This window comes from Taeniopygia guttata, chromosome 37 (assembly GCF_048771995.1).
Source record: "Taeniopygia guttata chromosome 37, bTaeGut7.mat, whole genome shotgun sequence".
NCBI lineage: Eukaryota > Metazoa > Chordata > Aves > Passeriformes > Estrildidae > Taeniopygia > Taeniopygia guttata.
Window position 1 is genome coordinate 1,608,499 of NC_133062.1, and position 24,169 is coordinate 1,632,667.

The 24,169-nt window shown below is 51.9% G+C and overlaps 1 protein-coding gene across 2 annotated transcripts; it reads left to right on the top strand.

Moving 5' to 3' along the window:
• Positions 1–2,604: 2,604 nt before the first annotated feature.
• On the top strand, positions 2,605–20,878 carry LRRC4B (leucine rich repeat containing 4B). 2 transcript variants are annotated; one of them, XM_041712933.2, is made up of 3 exons: positions 2,605–2,759; positions 11,197–11,493; positions 16,975–20,878. In XM_041712933.2, the coding sequence occupies exons 2-3, from the start codon at positions 11,251–11,253 to the stop codon at positions 18,718–18,720; spliced, it is 1,989 nt and encodes a 662-aa protein (XP_041568867.2). In that variant the 5' UTR covers positions 2,605–2,759; positions 11,197–11,250; the 3' UTR covers positions 18,721–20,878. The 2 variants fall into 2 exon arrangements, with proteins under 2 accessions (XP_041568867.2, XP_041568868.2); XM_041712934.2 differs by having other exon boundaries at positions 2,623–2,759; positions 11,200–11,493.
• Positions 20,879–24,169: the final 3,291 nt, after the last annotated feature.

Here is a 24,169-nt window from a genome sequence, read left to right on the forward strand (position 1 = left end):
CAAAAAGGGACCCCCCAAAAAAGGATCACAAAAAAGGGACCCCAAAAAGGGACCCCCAAAATGGGACCCCAAAAGAGGGACCCCAAAAAAGGGACCCCAGAAAAGGGACCCCAAAAAAGGGACCCCAAAAAGTGACCCCCCAAAAAAGGGACCCCCAAAAAGGGACCCCAAAAAGGGACCCCCCGTGCCCCCCCCAAACTGGGCCCCCCATTTTTGTCGCCCCCCCGCGTGTGTCCCCCAAACCCGCGCCCCTCCCCCCCCCCGTGTGTGTTTGTCCCCAGGAGGGACTCGGGGACCCCCCCCCGGTGTCCCCCCGGTGTCCCCCCGGTGTCCCCCCGTGTCCCCGTGTGTCCCCTCCCCCCCCGGGTGTGTCCGAGTGGGGCCGGGGGGTCCCCAAAGCCATAAACCCCCCCAAAAAAAACCCCAAAATAATAAACCCCGAAAAGGAGCCGGGCCGGTGCGTCTGGGGACATTGGGGACATTTGGGACATTTGGGGGGGATTTGGGGGCATTGGGGTCATTGGGGAAATTTGGATACAATGGGGACATTTGGGGACATTGGGGACATTTGGGGACATTGGGGACATTGGGGGGGTTTGGGGATTAGGGACATTTGGGGACATTGTCAGAGGTTTGGGGACATTGGGGACATTGGGGGGTTGGAAACATTGGGGACATTGGGGACATTGGGGGTCATGGGGACATTGGGGACATTGAGGACGTTTGGGATATTTGGGACATTTGGGGGGTTGGGGACATTTGGGGGTTGGAAACATTGGGGACATTGGGGACATTGGAGACATTGGGGGGATTGGGGACATTGGGGACATTTGGGATATTTGGGGCTTGGAGACATTGGAGACATTGGGGACATTTGGGGGTTGGGGACATTGCAGGGGTTTGGGACATTGGGGACATTTTGGGGGTCGGGATTGGCGACATTTGGGGACATTTGGGGGTTTGGGGCATTTGTGGACATTTGGGGACAACGGGAACATTGGGGAGGGTTTGGGGACATTTGGGGGTTGGAAACATTGAGGACATTTGGGAAATTTGGTGGTTTGGGGACATTGGGGACATTGGGGACATTGGGGACATTGGGGACATTGGGGATATTTGGGACATTTGGGATATTTGGGGCTTGGAGACATTGGGGACATTTGGGCGCTGGGAGACTGGGGACATCGGGGAAGTGTTGGGGACATTCTTGGGGTTGGGGCCAATTGGGGACGTTGGGGACATTTGGAGGGGTTTGGGACATTGGGAACTTTGGGGGTTGGGGACATTTGGGGACATTTGCGGGGATTGGGGACATTTGGGGACATCGGGAACATTGGGGACATTGAGGGGATCAGGGACATTGGGGACATTGGGGGACACAGGACATTTTGAGGGTTGGGGATTGGGGGCATTTGGGGACATTGAGGGGGTTTGGGGACATTTGGGGAGTTGGAAACATTGGGGACATTTGGGGTATTTGGGACATTTGGGGACACTGGGAACATTTTGCGGGTTGGAAACATTGGGGGACATTGGGGACATTTGGGAAATTTGGGACATTTGGGACATTTGGGACATTTGGGATATTTAGGGCATTTGGGGAATTGGGGACATTGGGGACACTTTGGGGGTTGGGGATTGGGGACATTTGGGGACATTGGGGGGATTGGGGACATTTGGGGGTTTGGGGACATTTGGGACATTGGGGGACATCGGGGGGATTTGGGGACTTTGAGGGGTTGGGGACAATTGCAGACGTTGGGGACATTTGGGGCTTGGGGACATTGCGGGGGATTTGGGGACATTGGGGACATTTGGGATATTTAGGACATTTGGGGGGTTGGGGACATTTGGGGACATTGGGGACAATTTTGGGGTTGGGGATTGGGGACATTTGGGGACATGGGGGGGTTTGGGGACATCTGGGACATTTGGGATATTTGGGACATTTGGGGGGGTTCGGGGACAATTGGGGACATCAGGAACACTCAGGGGATTGGGGACATTGGGGGTTGGGGACATCTGGGGGGATGTTGGGGACATTGGGGGGGTTGGGGGACATGGAGGGGACATTTGGGGACATTGAGAACGTTTCGAACTTTGGGGACATTGGGGACATTGAGGGGATTGGGGACATTTGGGGCCACCGGGGGGGACATTTGGGGGTTGGGGTACACTGGGGGGGGGTCGGGCTGTCGCTGTCCCCGCCCTGTCCCCGTGTCCCCTCCCCTCCTGTCCCCTCTGTCCCCCTCCCCTGCCCCGCCCCCAGCCCCGCCCCCTGGGAGGAGCCGAACGGAGCCGAACCGGCCCGAGCGGAGCCGCTCCGAACCCTCCCGAAGGGGCTCCGAACCCTCCCGAAGCGGCTCCGAGCGGCTCCGAACCCTCCCGAAGCGGCTCCGAACCCTCCCGAAGCGGTTCCGAACCCTCCCGAAGGGGCTCCGAACCCTCCCGAAGCCGCTCCGAACCCTCCCGAAGCCGCTCCGAACCCTCCCGAAGCAGCTCCGAGCGGTTCCGAACCCTCCCGAAGCGGCTCCGAGCGGTTCCGAACCCTCCCGAAGCGGCTCCGAGCGGTTCCGAACCCTCCCGAAGCGGCTCCGAGCGGTTCCGAACCCTCCCGAAGCGGCTCCGAGCGGTTCCGAACCCTCCCGAAGCGGCTCCGAGCGGTTCCGAACCCTCCCGAAGCGGCTCCGAGCGGAGCCGAGCGCGGGCGGGGGCGCGGGGCCCCGGCGGCCGCTGGAGCGATGCTGAGGCCCGGCCCGGTGAGTGGCGACCCCCCCCCAGTATGGACCAGTAACCCCCATCCCCCTCCCAGTATGGACCAGTAACCCCCACCCCCCCTCCCAGTCAGCCCCATCCCCCTCCCAGTCCGGACCAGTGACCCCCATCCCCCTCCCAGTACGGACCGGCCCCTCCGCATCCTCCCAGTATGGACCAGTCCCTCCCAGTATGGACCAGTCCCTCCCAGTCCCTCCCAGTATGGACCAGTAACCCCCACCCCCCTCCCAGTTCCCCCCAGTCCCTCCCAGTACGGACCCGGCTCGTTTTGGGGGGGGGTTTGGGGGGGATCTCCTTTTTGGGGGGGTCGTTTTGGGATGCTCCAATTGTGGGGTCGTTTTGGGGGTCCCGATTTTGGGAGCCCCATTTTGGGGGGGGGCGTTTTGAGGCTGTGAGTTTTTGGGGGGGTCGTTTTGGGGTCCCGATTTTGGGGGTCCTGATTTTGGGGTCCGAATTTTGGGGTCCTGATTTTGGGGTCTCCGTTTTGGGGGGTCGTTTTTGTGAGGTCGTTTTTGTGTGGTCGTTTTGGGGTCCCGATTTTAGGGCCCCATTTTGGGGGGGGCGTTTTGAGGCTGTGAATTTTGTGGGGTCGTTTTGGGGTCCTGATTTTGGGGGTCCTGATTTTGGGGGCCCCATTTTGGGGGGGTCGTTTTGAGGCTGTGAATTTTGGGGGGGTCATTTGGGGGTCCCCATTTTGGGGGGCGTCGTTTTGGGGTCCGAATTTCGGGGTCCCCATTTTGGGGGGGTCGTTTTGAGGCTGTGACTTTTTGGGGGGTCATTTTGGAGTCCCGATTTTGGGGTCCCCATTTTTGGGTCCCCGTTTAGTGGGGACCATTTTAAGGATGTGAAATTTTGGGGGGTCGTTTTGGGGGTGCCCATTTTGGGGTCCCCATTTTGGGGGGTCGTTTTGGGGTCCTGATTTTTGGGTCCCCATTTTGGGGAGGTCGTTTTAAGGATGTGAAATTTTATGGGGTCGTTTTGGGGGTCCCCATTTTGGGGGGCGTCGTTTTGGGGTCCTGATTTTGGGGCCCTGATTTTGGGGGCGTCGTTTTGGGGGGGTCGTTTTGAGGCTGTGAAATTTTGGGGGGGGCTTTTGGGGGTCCCCATTTTGGGGGTCCTGATTTTGGGGTCTCCATTTGGGGGGTGTCGTTTTGAGGATGTGAAATTTTGTGGGGTCTTTTTGGGGTCCCCATTTCGGGGGGCGTCGTTTTGGGGTCTTAATTTTGGGGTCTCCGTTTTGGGGGGTCGTTTTGAGGCTGTGAAATTTTGGGGGGGCGTTTTGGGGGGTTCTATTTGGCGTCCTGATTTGGGGTCTCCATTTGAGGGGGTCGTTTTGTGGGGTCGTTTTGGGGTCCTGATTTTGGGGTCCTTATTTGGGGGGGTCGTTTTGAGGCTGTGACTTTTTGGGGGGTCATTTTGGAGTCCCGATTTTGGGGTCCCAATTTTGGGGGTCCCCATTTTGGGAAGGTCGTTTTAAGGATGTGAAATTTTATGGGGTCGTTTTGGGGGTCCGAATTTTGGGGTCCCCATTTTGGGGGGCGTCGTTTAGGGGTCCTGATTTTGTGGTCTCCGTTTTGGGGGGGCGTTTTTGTGGGGTCGTTTTGGGGGTCCTCATTTTGGGGTCCCTATTTTGTGGGGGCCGTTTTGAGGATGTGAAATTTTGGGGGGTCGTTTTGGGAGTCCCCATTTTGGGGGGTGTCGTTTTAAGGCTGTGAATTTTGGGGGGTCGTTTTGGGGGTTCCCGATTTTGGGGGTCCTGATTTTTGGGTCCCCATTTTGGGGGGGTCGTTTTAAGGATGTGAAATTTTATGGGGTCGTTTTGGGGGTCCCCATTTTGTGGGGGGCGTTTTGGGGCTGTGAAATTTTGGGGGGCATTTTGGGGGGATTCTTTTTGGCGTCCTGATTTTGGGGTCTCCATTTGGGGGCGTCGTTTTGTTGGGTCGTTTTGGGGTCCCAATTTTGGGGTCCCGATTTTGGGGTCCCCATTTGGGGGGGGGCGTTTTAAGGGGTCGTTTTGGGGTCCCGATTTTGGGGGTCCTGATTTTTGGGTCCCCATTTCGTGGGGGTCGTTTTGAGGCTGTGAATTTTGGGGGGTCGTTTTGGGGGGCGTCGTTTTGGGGTCCTGATTTTGGGGTCCTGATTTTGGGGTCCCCATTTTGGGGGGTTCGTTTTTGTGGGGTCGTTTTGGGGTCCTGATTTTGGGGTCACGATTTTGTGGGGACCATTTTAAGGATGTGAAATTTTGGGGAGTCGTTTTGGGGGTCCCCATTTTAGGCCGCGTCGTTTTGGGGTCCGAATTTTGGGGTCCCCATTTTGTGGGGGTCGTTTTAAGGCTGTGAATTTTGGGGGGTCGTTTTGGGGGTGCCCGTTTTGGGGTCCTGATTTTGGGGTCTCCGTTTTGGGGGGGTCGTTTTTGTGGGGTCGTTTTGGAGGTCCCGATTTTGTGGGGGTCGTTTTGAGGCTGTGAATTTTGGGGGGGCCTTTTGGGGTCCCCATTTTGGGGGACGTCGTTTTGCGGTCCTGATTTTGCGGTCCTGATTTTGGGGTCCTGATTTTGGGGTCCTGATTTTGGGGTCTCCATTTTGGAGGGGTCGTTTTGAGGCTGTGACTTTTTGGGGGGTCATTTTGGAGTCCCCATTTTGGGGTCACCATTTTGGGGGTGTCGTTTTGGGGGGGTCGTTTTGAAGATGTGAAATTTTGGGGGGATCATTTTGGGGGTCCTGATTTTGGGGGGATTTTTATGGGGTCACTTTAGGGGGGGTCATTTTTGTGGGGTCGTTTTGGGGTCCCGATTTTGGGGTCCCAATTTTGGGGTCCCCATTTTGAGGCTGTGAATTTTTGTGGGGTCGTTTTGGGGGTCCCAAATTTGGGGTCCCATATGGGGCGAGGCCTGACCCCAATCCCCTCCCCCAAAGCCCAAATTGCACAGGTAAGTGTGTTACAGGTGTGTTACAGGTGTGTTACAGGTGTGCACAGGTGTGCTACAGGTGTGTTACAGGTGTGTTACAGGTGTGTTCCTGTGTGTGCAGGTGTGCACAGGTGAGTTACAGGTGTGTGAGTGTGCACAGGTGTGTGTGAGTGTGCACAGGTGTGAGCGTGCACAGATGTGTACAGGTGTGTTATAGGTGTGTTACAGGTGTGTTACAGGTGTGCACAGGTGAGTGTGTTACAGGTGTGTTACAGGTGTGCACAGGTGAGTGTGGTACAGATGTGTTACAGGTGTGTTACAGGTGTGTTACAGGTGTGCGCAGGTGTGCACAGGTGAGTGTGGTACAGGTGTGGTACAGGTGTGGTACAGGTGTGTTTGTGTGTGCACAGGTGTGTTTGTGTGTGCACAGGTGAGTACACGTGTGTGTGAGTGTGCACAGGTATGTGTGTGTGCACAGGTGAGTGCAGGTGTGCACAGGTGCACAGGTGTGTGTGCACAGGTGTGCACGTGCACAGATGTGCACAGGTGAGCGTCTTACAGGTGAGTTACAGGTGTGCAAAGATGTGCACAGGTAAGTTACAGGTGTGTACAGGTGAGTTACAGGTGTGTACAGGTGTGCACAGGTGAGTGTGTTACAGGTGTGTGCACGTCAGTGTGTTACAGGTGTGTTACAGGTGTGTGCACAGGTGTGTGCAGATGTGTGTACAGGTGTGTGTGAGTGTATGTACAGCTGTGTGAGCGTGCACAGGTGTGCACAGGTGTGAGCGTGCACAGGTGTGTGTGAGTGTGCACAGGTGTGCACGTGCACAGATGTGCACAGGTGAGTGTCTTACAGGTGTGTAACAGGTGTGTTACAGGTGTGTGCAGGTGTGCACTGGTGAGTTACAGGTGTGCACAGGTGTGCACAGGTGAGTGTGTTACAGGTGTGAGTGTGTTATAGGTGTGTGCACAGGTGTGTGTGAGTATATGTACAGGTGTGTGAGTGTGCACAGGTGTGTTATAGGTGTGTTACAGGTGTGTGCACCTCTTTGGCCCCGCCCCCTTTCCACACTCACCCCAGGTGCATTTTGGGGTCCCAAAGCGGATTTTGGGCTCCCGATGTGGTTTTGGGCATCTCCAGGTCCATTTTTTGGGGTTCCCCGGGTGGTTTTGGGGTTCCTCTCTGAGATTTTGGGGTGTCCAGGTGGATTTTGGGGTTCCTTACATGATTTTTGGGCTCCCAGGTGGATTTTTGGGGTTCCCCAGGTGGATTTTGGGGTCGCCAATGTGGATTTTTGGGGTCTCCAGTTGAATTTTAGTGTCCAGGTGGTTTTTGGGGTTCCCCAGGTGGTTTTTGGGGTCCCCAATGTGAATTTTGGGGTCCCTCAGGTGGATTTTTGGGGTCTCCAGTTGAATTTTAGGGTCCAGGTGAAATTTTTGGGGTTCCCCAGGTGGTTTTTGGGGTCTCCAGGTGCATTTTGAGGGTCCCCAGGTGAACTTTGTGGGGTCTTCGTGTGGATTTTGGGTTCCTCTTGGAGATTTTGGTGTCTCCAGGTGAACTTTGGGTCCCCCAAGTGGATTTTGGGGTTCCCCATTTTGGATTTTGGGGTCCCCAGTGTAGATTTTGGGTCTCTCCGGTGGATTTTGGGGTCCCCAGGTGGATTTCGGGGTCTTTTTGTGCAGTTTTGGGGTGTCCAGGTTGGGATTTTGGGATGTCCAGGTGGATTTTGGGGTGTCCAGGTGGATTTTGGGGTTCCTTACATGATTTTTGGGCTCCCGGGTGGATTTTTGGGGTTCCCCAGGTGGATTTTGGGGTTCCCCAGGTGGATTTTGGGGTCCCCAATGTGGATTTTTGGGTCCCTCAGGTGGATTTTTGGGGTCTCCAGGTGAATTTTAGGGTCCAGGTGAATTTTTTGGGGTTCCTCAGGTGGTTTTTGGGGTCCCCAATGTGAATTTTGGGTCCCCAATGTGGATTTTGGGGTCCCCAATGTGGACTTTGTGGTCTCCAGGTGAATTTTGGGGTCCCCAGGTGGATTTTGGGGTCCCCAGGTGGATTTTGGGGTCCCCAATGTGGATTTTGGGGTCTCAGGGGGAAATTTTGCGGTTCCTCGAGGGGTTTTTTGGGTTTTTTGGGGGAATTTTGGGGTTCCCAGAGGTTTTTGGGGGTCTCAGAGAGGATTTTTGGGGTTTTCTGGAGGTTTTTGGGGTGCCCAGGGGGGATTTGGGGTCCCCAAGGGTTTTTTGGGGTGTCCTGGGGGGTCTCAGGGGGGTTTTTTGGGGGGATTTTGGTGTTTGGGGGTCCCCGAGGGATTTTTGGGGTGTCCTGGGTGGAATTTTGGGGTCCCTGAAGTTTTTGGGGTGTCCTGGGGGGGGTCTTGGAGGTTTTTTGGGGTTTTTGGGGGTTTTTTGGGGTTTTTTGGGTTTTTTTGGGGGGTTTCTTGAGGGATTTTGGGGTCCCTGAAGTTTTCGGGGTATCCTGGGGGTTCTCAGAGTTTTTTGGGGTTTTTTTGAGGATTTTGGGGTGTCCTGGGGAGATTTGGGGGGTCCCAGAGGGGTTTTTGGGGTGTCCTGGGGGGGTCTCAGAAGTTTTTTGGGTTTTTTTTGGGGGGGATTTTGGGGTTCCCAGAGGTTTTTGGGGTCCACGAGGGATTTTTGGGGTGTCCTGGAGGGGTCTCAAAAGTTTTTTTTGGGTTTTCTGGAGGTTTTTGGGGTGTCCTGGGGAGATTTGGGGTCCCCAAGGTTTTTTGGGGTGTCCTGGGGGGGTCTCAGAGGTTTTTTGGGGTTTTTTTGGGGGGAGATTTTGGGGTTCCCAGAGGTTTTTGGGGGTCCCAGAGGGATTTTTGGGGTGTCCTGGTTGGAATTTTGGGGTCCCTGAAGTTTTCGGGGTGTCCTGGGGGGTTTTTTGGGGGGGGGTTTGGTGGTCGGGGGGGCTCTGGAGATGTTTTGGGGGGTCCCCGGGGGGGGTTCGCAGGATTTTGGGGGGTCCGGGAGATTTTGGGGGTCTCGGAGCCGTTTTGGGGGGGGGGTCTGGAAGATCCGGGGGGGTCCCGGAGGATTTTGGGGGTCCCGGGGGGTCCCGGGGGGGTCTCGGAGGATTTTGGGGGTCCCGGACCCGTTCTGGAGGATTTTGGGGGTCCCGGGGGTCTCGGTTCGGTCCCGGGGGGGTCCCGGAGGATTTTGGGGGTCCCGGGGGGGTCCCGGAGGATTTTGGGGGTCCCGGGGGTCCCGGATCCGTTCCGGAGGATTTTGGGGGTCCCGGACCCGTTCCGGGGGATTTTGGGGGGTCCCGGGGGGTCCCGGAGGATTTTGGGGGTCCCGGACCCGTTCCGGAGGATTTTGGGGGGTCCCGGAGGATTTTCGGGGGTCTTGGACCCGTTGCGGAGGATTTTGGGGGGTCCCGGGGGGGGTCCCGGGGGATTTTGGGGGGTCCCGGGGGGGTCCCGGGGGATTTTGGGGGTCCCGGGGGGGTCCCGCGGGATTTTGGGGGGTCCCGGGGGGGTCCCGGATCCGTTCTCGGGGATTTTGAGGGTCTCGGTTCGGTCCCGGGGGGGTCCCGGAGGATTTTGGGGGGTCCCGGGGGGGTCCCGGAGGATTTTGGGGGTCCCGGGGGGTCCCGGGGGTCTTAAACCCGTCCCGGAGTATTTTGGGGGGTCTCGGGGGGGTCCCGGATCCATTCCGGGGGATTTTGGGGGTCCCGGACCTGTTCCGGAGGATTTTGGGGGTCTCGGGGGGGTCCCGGAGGATTTTGGGGGTCCCGGGTGGGGGTCCGGGATCTCTCGGGGGGCGGAGCGGCGTTTTTTGGGGGGGTGGGGGAGGGGAAATGGGGGGAGGGGCGGGAAGGAGCGGGGGGGGAGGGGGCGGAGGAGGAAGAGGAGGAGGAGGGGGAGGGGCGGGGGTGGGGGAGGGGCGCGCGGGGATGGAGGGAGGGGGAGGGGCTGAGGGATTTTGGTTTTTTTGGGGGTTTTTTTGGGGTTTTTTGGGGGTTTTTTTTTGCACGCTCGCGGGAAGGGGGCGGGGCTTGCACACCTGTGAGTGTGACCCTCCTGACCCCCCACTTTGGGGACCCCTCAGGACCCTCCTGACACCCCCGGACCCCCCAAAACCCCCCTGAACCCCCAAATCTCCCACTTGGAACCCCCAAAACCCCAAATCTCCCCCTCAGTACGCCCAAGCCCCCCCCAAACTGCCCCTAAACCCCCCAAACCTCCCTCAAACCCCCCCAAAGCCCCAAATCTCCCACTCAGGACCCCCAAACCGCCTCCCAAACCCCTCCTGACCCCCCAAATCTCCCCCCCAATCCCCCCAAGCCCCCCAACCCCCCCCCCAAACCCCCCCGAAACCCCCCTCAGGACCCCCCCAAATCCCCAAATCTCCCCCTCAGGACCCCCAAACTCCCCCAAACTGCCCCCAAACCCTCCAAACCCCTGCCAAACACCCCCAAACCCCCTCAAACGCCCCCAAATCCCCCCCCAAACTCCCCCAAACCCCTCCAAACCCCCAAATCTCCCACTCAGTACCCCCAAACCCCCCGCAACCCCCCACAAATCCCCAAAAACTCACAGTCAGGACCCCCAAACACCCCCCCAAACCCCCCCAAGCCCCTCCCAAACCTCCCCCCCAACCCCCCCCAGACCTCCCCAAGCCCCCCCAAACTCCCCCAAAGCCCCCCCACCCCTCTCAGACCCCTCCAAATCTCCCCCCCAAGCCCCCCCCAAACCCCCCCAAACCCCCCCTGACCCCCACATCTCCCCCTCAGGATCCCCCCAAACTCCCCCCAAACCCCCCCAAACCCCTCCTGACCCCCAAATCTCACCCTCAGTACCCCTAAACTCCCCCAAACCTGCCCCAAACCCCCCCCAACCTCCCCCCAAACGCCCCCAAACCCCCCCAAACCCCTCCTGACCCCCAAATCTCCCACTCAGGACCCCCAAACTCCCCGCCAAACTCCCCCCAAAGCCCCCCCAAATCCCCCCAAACACCCCCCAAACCCCTCCTGACCCCGAAATCTCCCACTCAGGACCCCCAAACTCCCCCAAACCCCGCCAAATCTCCCCCCCAAACCCCCCAAATTCCCCCAAATCTCCCCCTCAGGACCCCCTAAACCCCCCCCAAAACCCCCAAATGTCCCACTCAGGACTCCCCTAACCCCCAAATCTCCCACTTGGGACCCCCCAAACCCCCCCTAACCCCCAAATCTCCCACTTAGAAGCCCCCAAAATCCCCAAATCTCCCACTTGGGATTCCCCCAAAAGCCCCAAATCTCCCACTCAGGACCCCCCAAACCCCGAAATCTCCCCCTCTGTACCTCCAAACCCCCCCCAAACTCCCCCAAATCCCCCCCAAACCCCTCCTGACCCTGAAATCTCCCCCCAAGCCCCCCCAAACCCCCCCAAACCCCTCCTGACCTCTAAATCTCCAACTCAGGATCCCCCCAAACCCCCAAATCTCCCCCTCAGGACCCCCAAACCCCCCCAAACCCCCCTGACCCCCCTGACCCCCATCTCTCCCCCCAGCAGCACCCGGGCCCCTGAAGCCGGCGATGCCCGTGCCCCCCGCCGCTCCTTAGCATGGCCCCGGTGCCACCATCACCGATGTCACCGGTGCCACCGGCGGCGGCGTCCCTGCTGCTCCTGGTGGCACTGGTGGCACCGGTGACACCCGCGGGCGCCTCGGCCACGCCGTGTCCCGCGGCGTGCACCTGCAGCAACCAGGCCAGCCGGGTGATCTGCACGCGGCGCGAGCTGCTGGAGGTGCCGCAGAGCATCTCGGTCAACACGCGCTACCTGAACCTGCAGGAGAACCACATCCAGGTGAGACCTGCCATGGTTTTACGTGGCGTTCTCCAGTTCTTACCTGTTGTTCTCCAGTTTTTAGCCATTTTTCGCCATTTTTACCCATCGTTCTCCATTTTTTAGGCGTTTTTCTCCGGTTCTTACCCATTGTTCTCCATTTTTTAGCCGTTTTTCTACGGTTCTTACCTGTTTTTCTCCGGTTCTTACCCATTGTTCTCCATTTCTTACCCATCGTTCTCCATTTTTACGCGTCGTTCTCCAGTTCTTACCCATCGTTCTCCGGTTCTTTGCTGTTATTCTCCATTTTTACCCATCGTTCTCCAGTTCTTCCCATTGTTCTCCATTTCTTCCCATCAGTTTCCAGTTCTTACCCGTTCTTCTCCAGTTCTTACCTGTCGTTCTCCAGTTCTTAGCCGTTGTTCTCCAGTTTTTACCCATCGTTCTCTGGTTCTTACCCATTTTTCTCCAGTTCTTACCCATGGTTCTCCAGTTCTTACCCGTTTTTCTCCATTTTTAGCCGTTGTTCTCCATTTTTACCCATTGTTCTCCATTTTTACCCATTGTTCTCCAGTTTTTAGCCATTGTCCTCCATTTTTAGCCCTTGTTCTCCAGTTCTTACCGTTTTTCTCCATTTTTACCCATCGTTCTCCAGTTCTTTGCTGTTGTTCTCCAGTTTTTAGCCGTTTTTCTCCGGTTCTTACCCATTGTTCTCTGGTTCTTACCCATTGTTCTCTGGTTCTTACCCATTGTTCTCCATTTTTACCCATTGTTCTCCATTTTTACCCATTCTTCTCCAGTTTTTAGCCGTTTTTCTCCATTTTTACCCATTGTTCTCCATCTCTTGCCCATTGTTCTCCAGTTCTTACCTGTTTTTCTCCATTTTTACCCGTTGTTCTCCATTTTTACCCGTTGTTCTCCATTTCTTACCCATTTTTCTCCATTTCTTACCCATTTTTCACCCATTTTTCACAGGTTTTTTTCTCCATTTTTTACCCGTTGTTCTCCATTTTTTACCCATTTTTCACAGGTTTTTTTCTCCATTTTTTATCCTTTTTTCTCCATTTTTAACCCATTTTTCACCCATTTTTCACAGTTTTTTTTGCCATTTTTTACCCATTTCCTCAATTTTTTACCCATTTTTCTCCATTTTTTTACCTTTTTATACTCATTTTTCACAGGTTTTTTTTCTCCATTTCTTACCCATTTTTCTCCATTTTTAGCCATTTTTCACTGGTTTTTCCCTCCATTTTTATCCATTTTTCAACCATTTTTCACAGGTTTTTTTTTCTCCATTTTTTACCCATTTTTCACCCATTTTTCACAGGTTTTTTTCTCCATTTCTTACCCATTTTTCTCCATTTTTACCCATTGTTCTCCATTGTTACCCGTTCTCCATTTTTACCCATTTATCTCCATTTTTACCCGTTGTTCTCCAGTTCTTACCCATTTTTCTCCATTTTTACCCATCTTTCACAGGTTTTTTTCTCCATTTTTAGCCATTCTTCACAGGGTTTTTTCCCCCATTTATTACCCATTTTTCTCCATTTTTTAGCCATTTTTACCCATTTTTCACAGTTTTTTTTTTCTCCATTTCTTACTCTTTTTTCTTCATATTTTACCCATTTTTACCCATTTTTTACCCATTTTTTACCCATTTTTCACAGGTTTTTTTCTCCATTTCTTACCCATTTTTCTCCATTTTTTAATGTAGTTAATATTGTTAACACTTTCATAATTTTTAGTATCTTTAATATTTTTAATGTTTTTAATATTTTTAAATTTTTGTATTTTTATTTTTTTAATATTTTTAATATTTTAAATTTTTGTATTTTTATATTTTTCATGTTTTTAATATTTTGAAATTTTGTATTTTTATATTTTTCATGTATTTAATATTTTACATTTTTAGTATTTTTATATTTTTTATGTTTTTAATATTTTGAATTTTTTGTATTTTTATATTTTTAATGTTTTTAATATTTTTCATTTCATATTTCGCATTTTTATATTTTTATCTTTCTCATACTCTAAAACTGTTACACTCTTGTATTTTTATATTTTCACCTTTTGATATTTTTCACATTTTTTCCAGTTTAAACACTTTTAATATTATTCAAATCGGTGCTAAAATATTAAAGTCCAATCTAAGATATTAAATCCTGTGCTAAATTCCAGCTGAAGAATTAAATTCCAAATTAAAGTGTTAAATTCTGTGCTCAAGTATTAAAATCTGTGCTAAAGTCCTACTAATACATGATTTGATATTAATTTGTTATTATTAATATTATGGTGACTTCTCCAAAAGAGAAAACATTTATTTCGTGCTTCTCCTTAATTATAATTACAAAACCAGCCAATCTTTGGTGGTTCTCCTTAATTACAATTACCAAACCGACCAATTTTTGGTGCTTCTCCTTAATTGTAATCACAAAACCAACCAATCTTTGACGGTTCTCCTTAATTATAATTAGCAAATGAACCAGCCTTTGGTGGTTCTTAATTACAATTACGAAACCAACCAATCTTTGGTGGTTCTCTTTAATTATAATCACCAAACCAACCAATTTTTGGTGTTTCTCCTTAATTACCAAACCAGCCAATTTTTGATGGTTCTCCTTAATGACAATCACCAAACCAATCAATCTTTGGTTCTTCTCCTTAATTACAATTACCGAATCAGCCAATTTTTGGTGTTTCTCCTTAATTATAATCACCAAACCAACCAATCTTTGGTGTTTCTCCTTAATTTCAGTTACCAAACCAAGCAATTTTTGGTGTTTCTCCTTAATTACAATTACGAAACCAACCAATCTTTGGTGGTTCTCCTTAATTACAATTTCCAAACCAACCAATTTGATGGTTCTCCTTAATTACAATTTTCAAATGAGCCAACCATTGTGTTTCTCCTTAATTATAATTTCCAAACCAACCCATTTTTGGTGTTTCTCCTTAATTACAATTTCCAAACCAACCAATTTTTGGTGTTTCTTCTTAATTGCACTTATGAAACCGCCTGATCTTTGTTGTTTCTCCTTAATTACAATTATGAAACCAACCAATCTTTGATGGTTCCCCTTAATTACAATTTCCAAATGAACCAACCATTCTGTTTCTCCTTAATTACAATTTCCAAACCAACCAATCTTTGGTGCTTCTCTTTAATTATAATCACCAAACCAACCAATCATTGGTGGTTCTCCTTAATTACAATTACCAAACCAGCCCATCTTTGGTGCTTCTCTTTAATTATAATCACCAAACCAACCAATTTTTGGTGTTTCTCTTTAATTACAATTTCCAAACCAACCAATCTTTGGTGCTTCTCTTTAATTACAATCACCAAACCAACCAATTTTTGGTGTTTCTCCTTAATTGCAATTACGAAACCGCCCGATCTTTGGTGTTTCTCCTGAATGACAATCACCAAAACTGCCAAATTTTTTGCATTTCTCCTGAATGACAATCACCAAACCAACCAATCTTTGGTGCTTCTTTTTAATTATAATCACCAAACCACCCAATCTTTGGTGTTTCTCCTTAATTACAATTATGAAACCTCCCGATTTTTGGCGTTTCTCCTGAATGACAATCACCAAACCAACCAACCTTTGGTTCTTCTCCTTAATTACAATTTCCAAACCAACCAAACTTTGATGTTTCTCCTGAATGACAATTACCAGACCAACCAATCTTTGGTGCTTCTCTTTAATTATAATCACCAAACCAACCAATTTTTGATGGTTCTCCTTAATTATAATTACCAAATGATCCAACCATTGGTGTTTCTCCTGAATGACAATTACCAAACCAACCAATTTTTGGTGTTTCTCCTTAATTACAATTACCAAACCAACCAATTTGGTGGTTCTCCTTAATTACAATTTCCAAATGAGCCAATCATTGTGTTTCTCCTTAATTACAATTTCCAAGCCAACCAATTTTTGGTGCTTCTCCTTAATTACAATTACAAAACCACCCGATTTTTGGTGTTTCTCTTTAATTTCAATCACCAAACCAACCAATCTTTGGTGCTTCTCCTCAATTACAATCACCAAACCAACCAATTTTTGGTGGTTCTCCTTAACTCCAATTATGAAACCACCCGATTTTTGGCATTTCTCCTGAATGACAATCACCAAACCAACCAATCTTTGGTGTTTCTCTTTAATTATAATCACCAAACCAACCAATCTTTGATGTTTCTCCTTAATTTCAATCACCAAACCAGCCAATTTTTGGTGCTTCTCCTTAATTACAATTACAAAACCAACCAGTCTTTGACTGTTCTCCTTAATTATAATTACCAAATGACCCAACCGTTGGTGCTTCTCCTTAATTTCAGTTACCAAACCAACCAATCTTTGATGGTTCTCCTTAATTATAATTACCAAATGAACCAACCATTGGTGTTTCTCCTTAATGACAATTTCCAAGCCAACCAATTTTTGGTGCTTCTCTTTAATTACAATTACCAAACCAACCAATTTTTTGGTGTTTCTCCTGAATGACAGTCACCAGACCAACCAATCTTTGGTGCTTCTCTTTAATTACAATTATGAAACCGCCCAATTTTTTGGCGCTTCTCCTGAATGACAATCACCAAAACTGCCCAATTTTTGGCATTTCTCCTGAATGACAATCACCAAACCAACCAATCTTTGGTGCTTCTCTTTAATTATAATCACCAAACCGGCCAATCTTTGGTGTTTCTCCTTAATTACAAATACGAAACCAACCAATCTTTGGTGTTTCTCTTTAATTATAATTACCAAACCAGCCAATCTTTGATGGTTCCCCTTAATTATAATTAGCAAATGAACCAACCATTGGTGTTTCTCCTTAATTTCAATCACCAAACCACCCAATTTTTGGTGTTTCTCCATAAGTACAATTACCAAACCAGCCAATCTTTGATGGTTCTCCTTAATTATAATTACCAAATGAACCAACCATTGTGTTTCTCCTTAATTACAATTTCCAAGCCAACCAATCTTTGGTGTTTCTCTTTAATTACAATTACCAAACCAACCAATTTTTTGGTGTTTCTCCTGAATGACAATCACCAAACCAACCAATTTTTGGTGGTTCTCCTGAATGACAATTACCAGACCAACCAATTTTTGGTGGTTCTCCTTAATTACAATTTCCAAACCAACCAACCTTTGGTGTTTCTCCTTAATTTCAATCACCAAACAAACCAATTTTTGGTGTTTGTCTTTAAGTATAATCACCAAACCAAACAATTTTTGGCGTTTCTCCTGAATGACAATTACCAAACCAACCAATCTTTGGTGTTTCTCCTTAATTGCAATTACGAAACCACCCGATTTTTGTCGTTTCTCCCGAATGACAATCACCAAACCACCCAATCTTTGGTGTTTCTCAATTGCAATTACCAAACCAACCAATCTTTGGTTCTTCTCTTTAATTACAATCACCAAACCAATCAATTTTTGGTATTTCTCCCAAATGACAACCCCCCATTCCCTCCTCTCTCAGGTGATCCGCACCGACACCTTCAAGCACCTGCGCCACCTGGAGATCCTCCAGCTCAGCCGCAACCTGGTGCGCAAGGTGGAGGTGGGCGCCTTCAACGGGCTGCCCAACCTCAACACGCTGGAGCTCTTCGACAACCGCCTGACCACGGTGCCCACGCAGGCCTTCGAGTACCTGTCCAAGCTGCGCGAGCTGTGGCTGAGGAACAACCCCATCGAGAGCATCCCCAGCTACGCCTTCAACCGCGTCCCGTCGCTGCGCCGCCTCGACCTGGGCGAGCTGAAGCGCCTGGAGTACATCTCGGAGGCCGCTTTTGAGGGCTTGGTCAACCTGCGCTACCTCAACCTGGGCATGTGCAACCTGAAGGAGATCCCCAACCTGACGGCGCTGGTGCGGCTGGAGGAGCTGGAGCTGTCGGGGAACCGGCTGGGCCGGGTGCGGCCGGGCTCCTTCCAGGGTTTGGGCAGCCTGAGGAAGTTGTGGTTGATGCACGCGCGGGTGGCGGCGGTGGAGCGCAACGCCTTCGACGATTTGAAGGCGTTGGAGGAGCTGAATTTGGCGCACAACGACCTGGCCTCGCTGCCGCACGACCTGTTCGCGCCGCTGCACCGGCTGGAGCGCGTCCACCTGCACCACAACCCCTGGCGCTGCGACTGCGACGTGCTGTGGCTCAGCTGGTGGCTGCGCGAGACCGTGCCCAGCAACACCAGCTGCTGCGCCCGCTGCCACGCGCCGCCGGCGCTGCGCGGCCGCTACCTGGGCGAGCTGGAGCCCGGCCACTTCACCTGCTACGCGCCCGTCATCGTGGAGCCGCCCGCCGACCTCAACGTCACCGAGGGCATGGCGGCCGAGCTCAAGTGCCGCACCGGCACGGCCATGACGTCGGTCAACTGGTTGACGCCCAACGGGACGTTGATGACGCACGGCTCGTACCGCGTGCGCATCTCGGTGCTGCACGACGGCACGCTCAACTTCACCAACGTCACCGTGCAGGACACCGGTCAGTACACCTGCATGGTCACCAACGCCGCCGGTAACACCACGGCCACCGCCACGCTCAACGTCTCGGCCGCCGACGCCGCCGCGGCCGCCGCCGCCGCCGCAGCGGCCACCGGTTACACCTATTTCACCACCGTCACCGTGGAGACCACCGAAGGCGCCGGCGGTGATGACCAAGCGCCCCAAACGCCCGCCGCGCCCACGGCGGCCGGATGGGAACCGGCCGGCGCCTCCACGGCCGCGCCGGCCACGCGCGCCACCGGCAAACCCTTCACCGTGCCCATCACCGCGGCGGCCGCCGGCGCGGCGGCCGGGGGAGGTCTCCAAGATTTGGACGACGTCTTGAAGACCACCAAGATCATCATCGGCTGCTTCGTGGCCATCACCTTCATGGCCGCCGTCATGCTGGTGGCCTTCTACAAGCTCCGCAAGCAGCACCAGCGCCACAAGCACCGCGGCGGCCCCGCCCGCGCCGTGGAGATCGTCAACGTCGAGGACGAGCTGGCCGGAGGTCCGGCCGGTGGCACCGGTGGTGGCCCCGGTGGCGGCGCCGGGACGGGTGGGGACAACCGTTTGGCGCTGCCGGCGTTGGAGAGGGAGCACCTGGACAGGTACGCGGCTCTGGCCGCCCACTACGGCGGCCCCGCGGCGGCGTTGGGCTGCGGGAAGACGCCGCTGCTCAACTCGGTGCACGAGCCGCTGCTCTTCAAGAGCCCCTCCAAGGAGAACGTGCAGGAGACGCAGATCTGAGAATATTTTTGGGTTTTTTTTTGGGGGGGTGTTGTGTGGAATTCGCCCCGAAAATCCGCCCGGAAAAGGAAAAAAACAAAAAAAAAACAACAAAAAAATCAGATTTTTGGGGGAGAGGAGAAGGAGGAACGCGGGGGAGACTTGGGGGGATTTGGGGAGGGTGGAGGTGGAGAAATGGGGGAGAGACTTGGAAAGATGTGGGGGAAAGAGTTAAAAAATGTGGGGGAAATTGGTAAAAGTGGGGAGGGAAATCTCCTAAAAGATGTGGGGGAGATTCTTAAAAATGGGGAGGAAAAATCCCTAAAAATGGGGAGGAAAATCTCTAAAAATGGGGAGGAAAAATCCCTAAAAATGGGAAGGAAAATCTCTAAAAATGGGGAGGAAAATCCCTAAAAAATGTGGGGGAAAGTCTTAAAAATGGGGAGGAAAAATCCCTAAAAATGGGGAGGAAAATCCCTAAAAATGGGGAGGAAAATCCCTAAAAATGGGGAGGAAAAATCCCTAAAAATGGGGAGGAAAATCCCTAAAAATGGGAGGAAAATCCCTAAAAATGGGGAGAAAAATCCCCTAAAAATGGGGAGGAAAATCCCCTAAAAATGGGGAGGAAAAATCCCTAAAAATGGGGAGGAAAATCCTGAAAATGGGGAGGAAAATCCCTAAAAATGGGGAGGAAAATCCTGAAAATGGGGAGGAAAAAATCCCTAAAAATGGGGAGGAAAAATCCCTAAAAATGGGAGGAAAAATCCCTAAAAATGGGGAGGAAAATCCCTAAAAATGGGGAGGAAAATCCTGAAAAAATGGGGAGAAAAATCCCTAAAAATTGGGAGGAAAATCTCCCTAAAAATGGGAGGAAAATCCCTAAAAATGGGGAGAAAAATCCCCTAAAAATGGGGAGGAAAATCCCCTAAAAATGGGGAGGAAAAATCCCTAAAAATGGGGAGGAAAATCCTGAAAATGGGGAGGAAAATCCCTAAAAATGGGGAGGAAAATCCTGAAAATGGGGAGGAAAAAATCCCTAAAAATGGGGAGGAAAAATCCCTAAAAATGGGAGGAAAAATCCCTAAAAATGGGGAGGAAAATCCCTAAAAATGGGAGGAAAAATCCCCTAAAAATGGGGAGGAAAATCCCTAAAAATGGGGAGGAAAATCCCCTAAAAATGTGGGGGAGACTCCTAAAAATTGGGGAAATTCCTAAAAAAGGGAGGGGGGAGAATGTGAAAAAATGGAGGAAACTCCTAAAAAATATTGGAGGAAAATCCCCCCAAAAAATCTGAGGGAGACTCCAAAAAAAGTGGGAGAAAATCCCCCAAAATGGGAAAAAACTCCTAAAAACCTGTGGGAAATTCCTAAAAAATGTGGAGGAAACGCTCCCAAAAAAAATGGGAAAGATGAGGAAAAAATGTGGGAAAAAACTCCTGGAAAAGAGGAGGGAAAAATCCCAAAAAATGTGGAGAAAAAACCCTAAAAAATGTGGGGAAAATGGGTGGAAAAATTATGGAGAAAACCTTAAAAAATATGAGAGGAACCCTAAAAAATGTGGATGAAAATCCCCAAAAATTGTAGAGAAAAATCCCCCCAAAACTGTGGAGGAAACGCTAAAAAATAGGGAGGAAAAAAAAAAACCCAAAATTTTGGGGAACCCCCCCAAAAAAATGTGAAGGAAATCCCCCCAAAAAATGGGAAAACTCCCCCAAATGATCGGGAAAACCCCTAAAAAATTATGTGGGAACCCTAAAAAATGTGGTGGAACCCCCCAAAAAAATTAGGAGAACCTCCCCCCCCCCAAAAAAATAAATTTAGGGGACCCCCCCGGAACTGCGGACTTGGAGGAAACCCCCCAAAAATTGGGGACCCCCCAAAAAATGGGGGAACCCCCCAAAAATTAAGGAGGACCCCCCCCAATCTTCGAACTTTGGACTTGGAGATGAAGACCCCCCAAAATTCGGGGGAACCCCCCAAAAATGGGGGTGGGACCCCCCCCCAAAACCACGGAACTGGAGCTGAACCCCCCCCCCAAAAAAAGAAAAATTTGGGGTGTGGGACCCCCCGAACTTTGGACCTGTTGCTGAACCCCCCAAAAAAATTTGGGGTGCGGGACCCCCCCTCACCTGCGGAGCTGAAGAGGAGCCCCCCAAAAATGGGGGGGTGCGACCCCCCCCCCCAAAACCACGGACTTGGAGCTGCCCCCCCCAAAAAAAATTTGGGGTGCAGGACCCCCCCCTGCGGACTCGGAGTTGACCCCCCCCCAAAAATAAGGGGGGGAACGTGGGGACCCCCCCCCCAAAATACGATGGGACCCCCCCCAAAATTTCGGTTCGGGACCCCCCCCAAAATTTCGGTTCGGGACCCCCCCCCCCAAAATTAAAATTTACAGCCCCCCAAAAATTGGGGGTTTGGGACCCCCCCAAACAGAAGAAAAATGGGGGGACCCCCCAAAATGAGGAAACCCCCCAAAAATGGGGGGCGGGGACCCCCAAACCCCCCCCCATATTCGAGACACGCCCCCAGCCCCAAAAATTGGCCCCAAATTGAGCCCCGAACCCCCCCTGCCCCAAAATCGGACCCCAAATTTGACCCCAAACATTGGGGGGGGACCCCAAAATTGGGGGGGGTGGGGGAGGGGTGGGGGTGGGGGAGGGGAGGGTGGGGGAGGGGCCCGGGGGGGATTTTTTAATTCGCCGCGGCCGGAAAAAAAAACAAAGCGAAACTTTTCCTACTTTAAATAAAAACCAGCGGGTGTTTGCCGGGCCGGGGGGGGGAGGGGAAACACCCGGGTTTGGGGGGGCTTTGGGATTTGGGGGGATTTGGGGGGGCTGGGGGGGATTTGGGGGGTTTGGGGTGGGATTTGGGGTGGGTTTGAGGGGGTTTGGGAGGGTTTGGGGTGGGATTTGGGGGGGTTTGGGGTGGGTTTTGGGGGGTTTAGGGGGGCTTTGGGATTTGGGGGGATTTGGGGGGGTTTGGGGGGTCTGGGGCGGGTTTGAGGGATTTTGGGGTGGGTTTTGGGGGGGTTTGGGGTGGGTTTTGGGGGGTTTAGGGGGGTTTGAGTGGGTTTGGGGGGGTCTGGGGTGGGTTTTGGGGGGTCTGGGGTGGGATTTGGGGGGGTTTGGGGTGGGTTTTGGGGGGTTTAGGGGGGTTTGAGTGGGTTTGGGGGGGTTTGGGGTGGGATTTGGGGCATTTACGGGGGTTTGGGGTGGGTTTTGGGGGGTCTGGGGTGGGTTTTGGGGGGTCTGGGGTGGGATTTGGGGGGGTTTGGGGTGGGTTTTGGGGGGTTTGGGGTGGGATTTGGGGGGGTTGGGAGTGGGTTTAGGGGTGTTTGGGGTGGGTTTTGGGAGGTTTGGGGGGTCTGGGGTGGGATTTGGGGGGGTTTCGGGGGGATTTGGGGTGGGTTTGAGGGGTTTTGGGGCGGGATTTGGGGGGTTTGAGGTGGGTTTCTGGGGGTTATGGGGGGGTTTAGGGAGGATTGGGGTGGGATTTGGGGGGGTCTGGGGCGGGTTTTGGGGGGTCTGGGGTGGGTTTTGGGGGGTCTGGGGTGGGTTTTGGGGGGTTTCAGGTGGGTTTCTGGGGGGTTATGGGGGATTTTAGGGAGGTTTGGGGTGGGATTTGGGGGATTTGAGGCGGGTTTTGGGGGTTTTTGGGTGGGTTTGGGGGGGTTTGGGGTGGGTTTTGGGGGGTTTGAGGCGGGTTTTGGGGGGTTATGGGGGATTTTAGGGAGGTTTGGGGTGGGATTTGGGGGATTTGAGGCGGGTTTTGGGGGTTTTTGGGGGGGTTTGGGGTGGGTTTTGGGGGGTTTGAGGCGGGTTTTGGGGGGTCTGGGATGGGATTTGGGGGGTCTGGGGCGGGTTTGAGAGGTTTTGGGGTGGGGTTTGGGGTGGGTTTCGGGGGGTTTGGGTTGGGTTTAGGGGGGTTTGGGGTGGGATTTGAGAGGTTTTGGGGGGTTTGTGGTGGGTTTTGGGGGGGTTTGGGGTGGGATTTGGGGCTTTTAGGGTGGGTTTGGGGGGTTTTAGGGGGGGTTTGAGGTGGGATTTGGGGGGTTTGAGGCGGTCTGGGGTGGGATTTGGGGGGATTTGGGGTGGGTTTGGGGGGATTTGGGGGGTTTGGGGTTGGTTTTGGGGGGTCTGGGGTGGTTTTAGGGGGTTTTGGGGGGGTTTCGGGGGGATTTGGTGTGGGATTTGGGGGGTCTGGGGTGGGTTTGGGGGGGTTTCAGGTGGGTTTCTGGGGGGTTATGGGGGATTTTAGGGAGGTTTGGGGTGGGATTTGGGGGATTTGAGGCGGGTTTTGGGGGTTTTTGGGTGGGTTTGGGGGGGTTTGGGGTGGGTTTTGGGGGGTTTGAGGCGGGTTTTGGGGGGTTTAGGGAGGTTTTGGGTGGGTTTTGGGGGGGTTTGGGCCTGGTTTAGGGGGGGTTGGGGTGGGTTTGAGGGGTTTGGGGTGGGATTTGGGGGGGTTTTGCGTGATTTTGGATGGCTTTGGGTGGATTTGGGGTATTTTTGGGTTGGTTTTGGGTGGGTTTTGGGTGGGTTTTGGGTATTTTTGGGTTGTTTTGGGTGGCTTTGGGTGGATTTTGGGTATTTTTGGGTTGGTTTTGGGTGGGTTTTTTGGGTATTTTTGGGTTGTTTTGGGTCGTTTTGGGTGATTTTGGGTTGGTTTTGGGTGGGTTTTGGGTGGGTTTTGGGTATTTTTGGGTTGGTTTTGGGTGGGTTTTGGGTCATTTTGGGTGGGTTTCGGGTGGGTTTGGGGTATTTTTGTGTGGTTTTAAAGTGGTTTTGGGCGGTTTTGGGCATTTTTAGGGTTGTTTGGGTTGGTTTGGAGTGGTTTTCGCATAGTTTGGTTGGATTTTGGATATTTTTTGGTGGGTTTTGGGTGGTTTTGGGTGTTTTAGGTTGGTTTTGGGTGCATTGAGGCGTTTTTAGGGTGGTTTCGGGTGATTTTGGAGCATTTGGGACACGGGATTGGGGTGGTACCGGAGCCGATTTGGGGTTGGGATGATTTTGGGATGGTTTTGGGATGGTTTTTGGGGTGTTTTGGTGATTTTGGGGTGATTTTTGGGTGTGAATAACCCTGGACTGGGGTGGCCATTGACGTGATCAAGAACACTCCAGAAATGCCCCAAAACCACCCCAAAAATACCCCAAAACCACCTCCAAAAATACTCCAGAAAACTCCAAAACCCACACCAAAAATATGCCCAGAATTACCCCCAAAACCACCCCAAAATTCCCCTCAAAATGCCCCAAAATGCTGCCCAAAACCCCCCAAACCCCTCACCAAAACCAGCCCAAAAATATCCTAAAAATACCCCCAAAAATGCAAAAAAACCCTCCAAACAATCCCAAATTACCCCAAAAAAATACCCAAAAGCCACACCTAAAATATCCCAAAATTACACCAAAAAACTCATTAAAATGACACCAAACCACCCCAAATTACCCCAAAAATACACCAAAAATACCCCA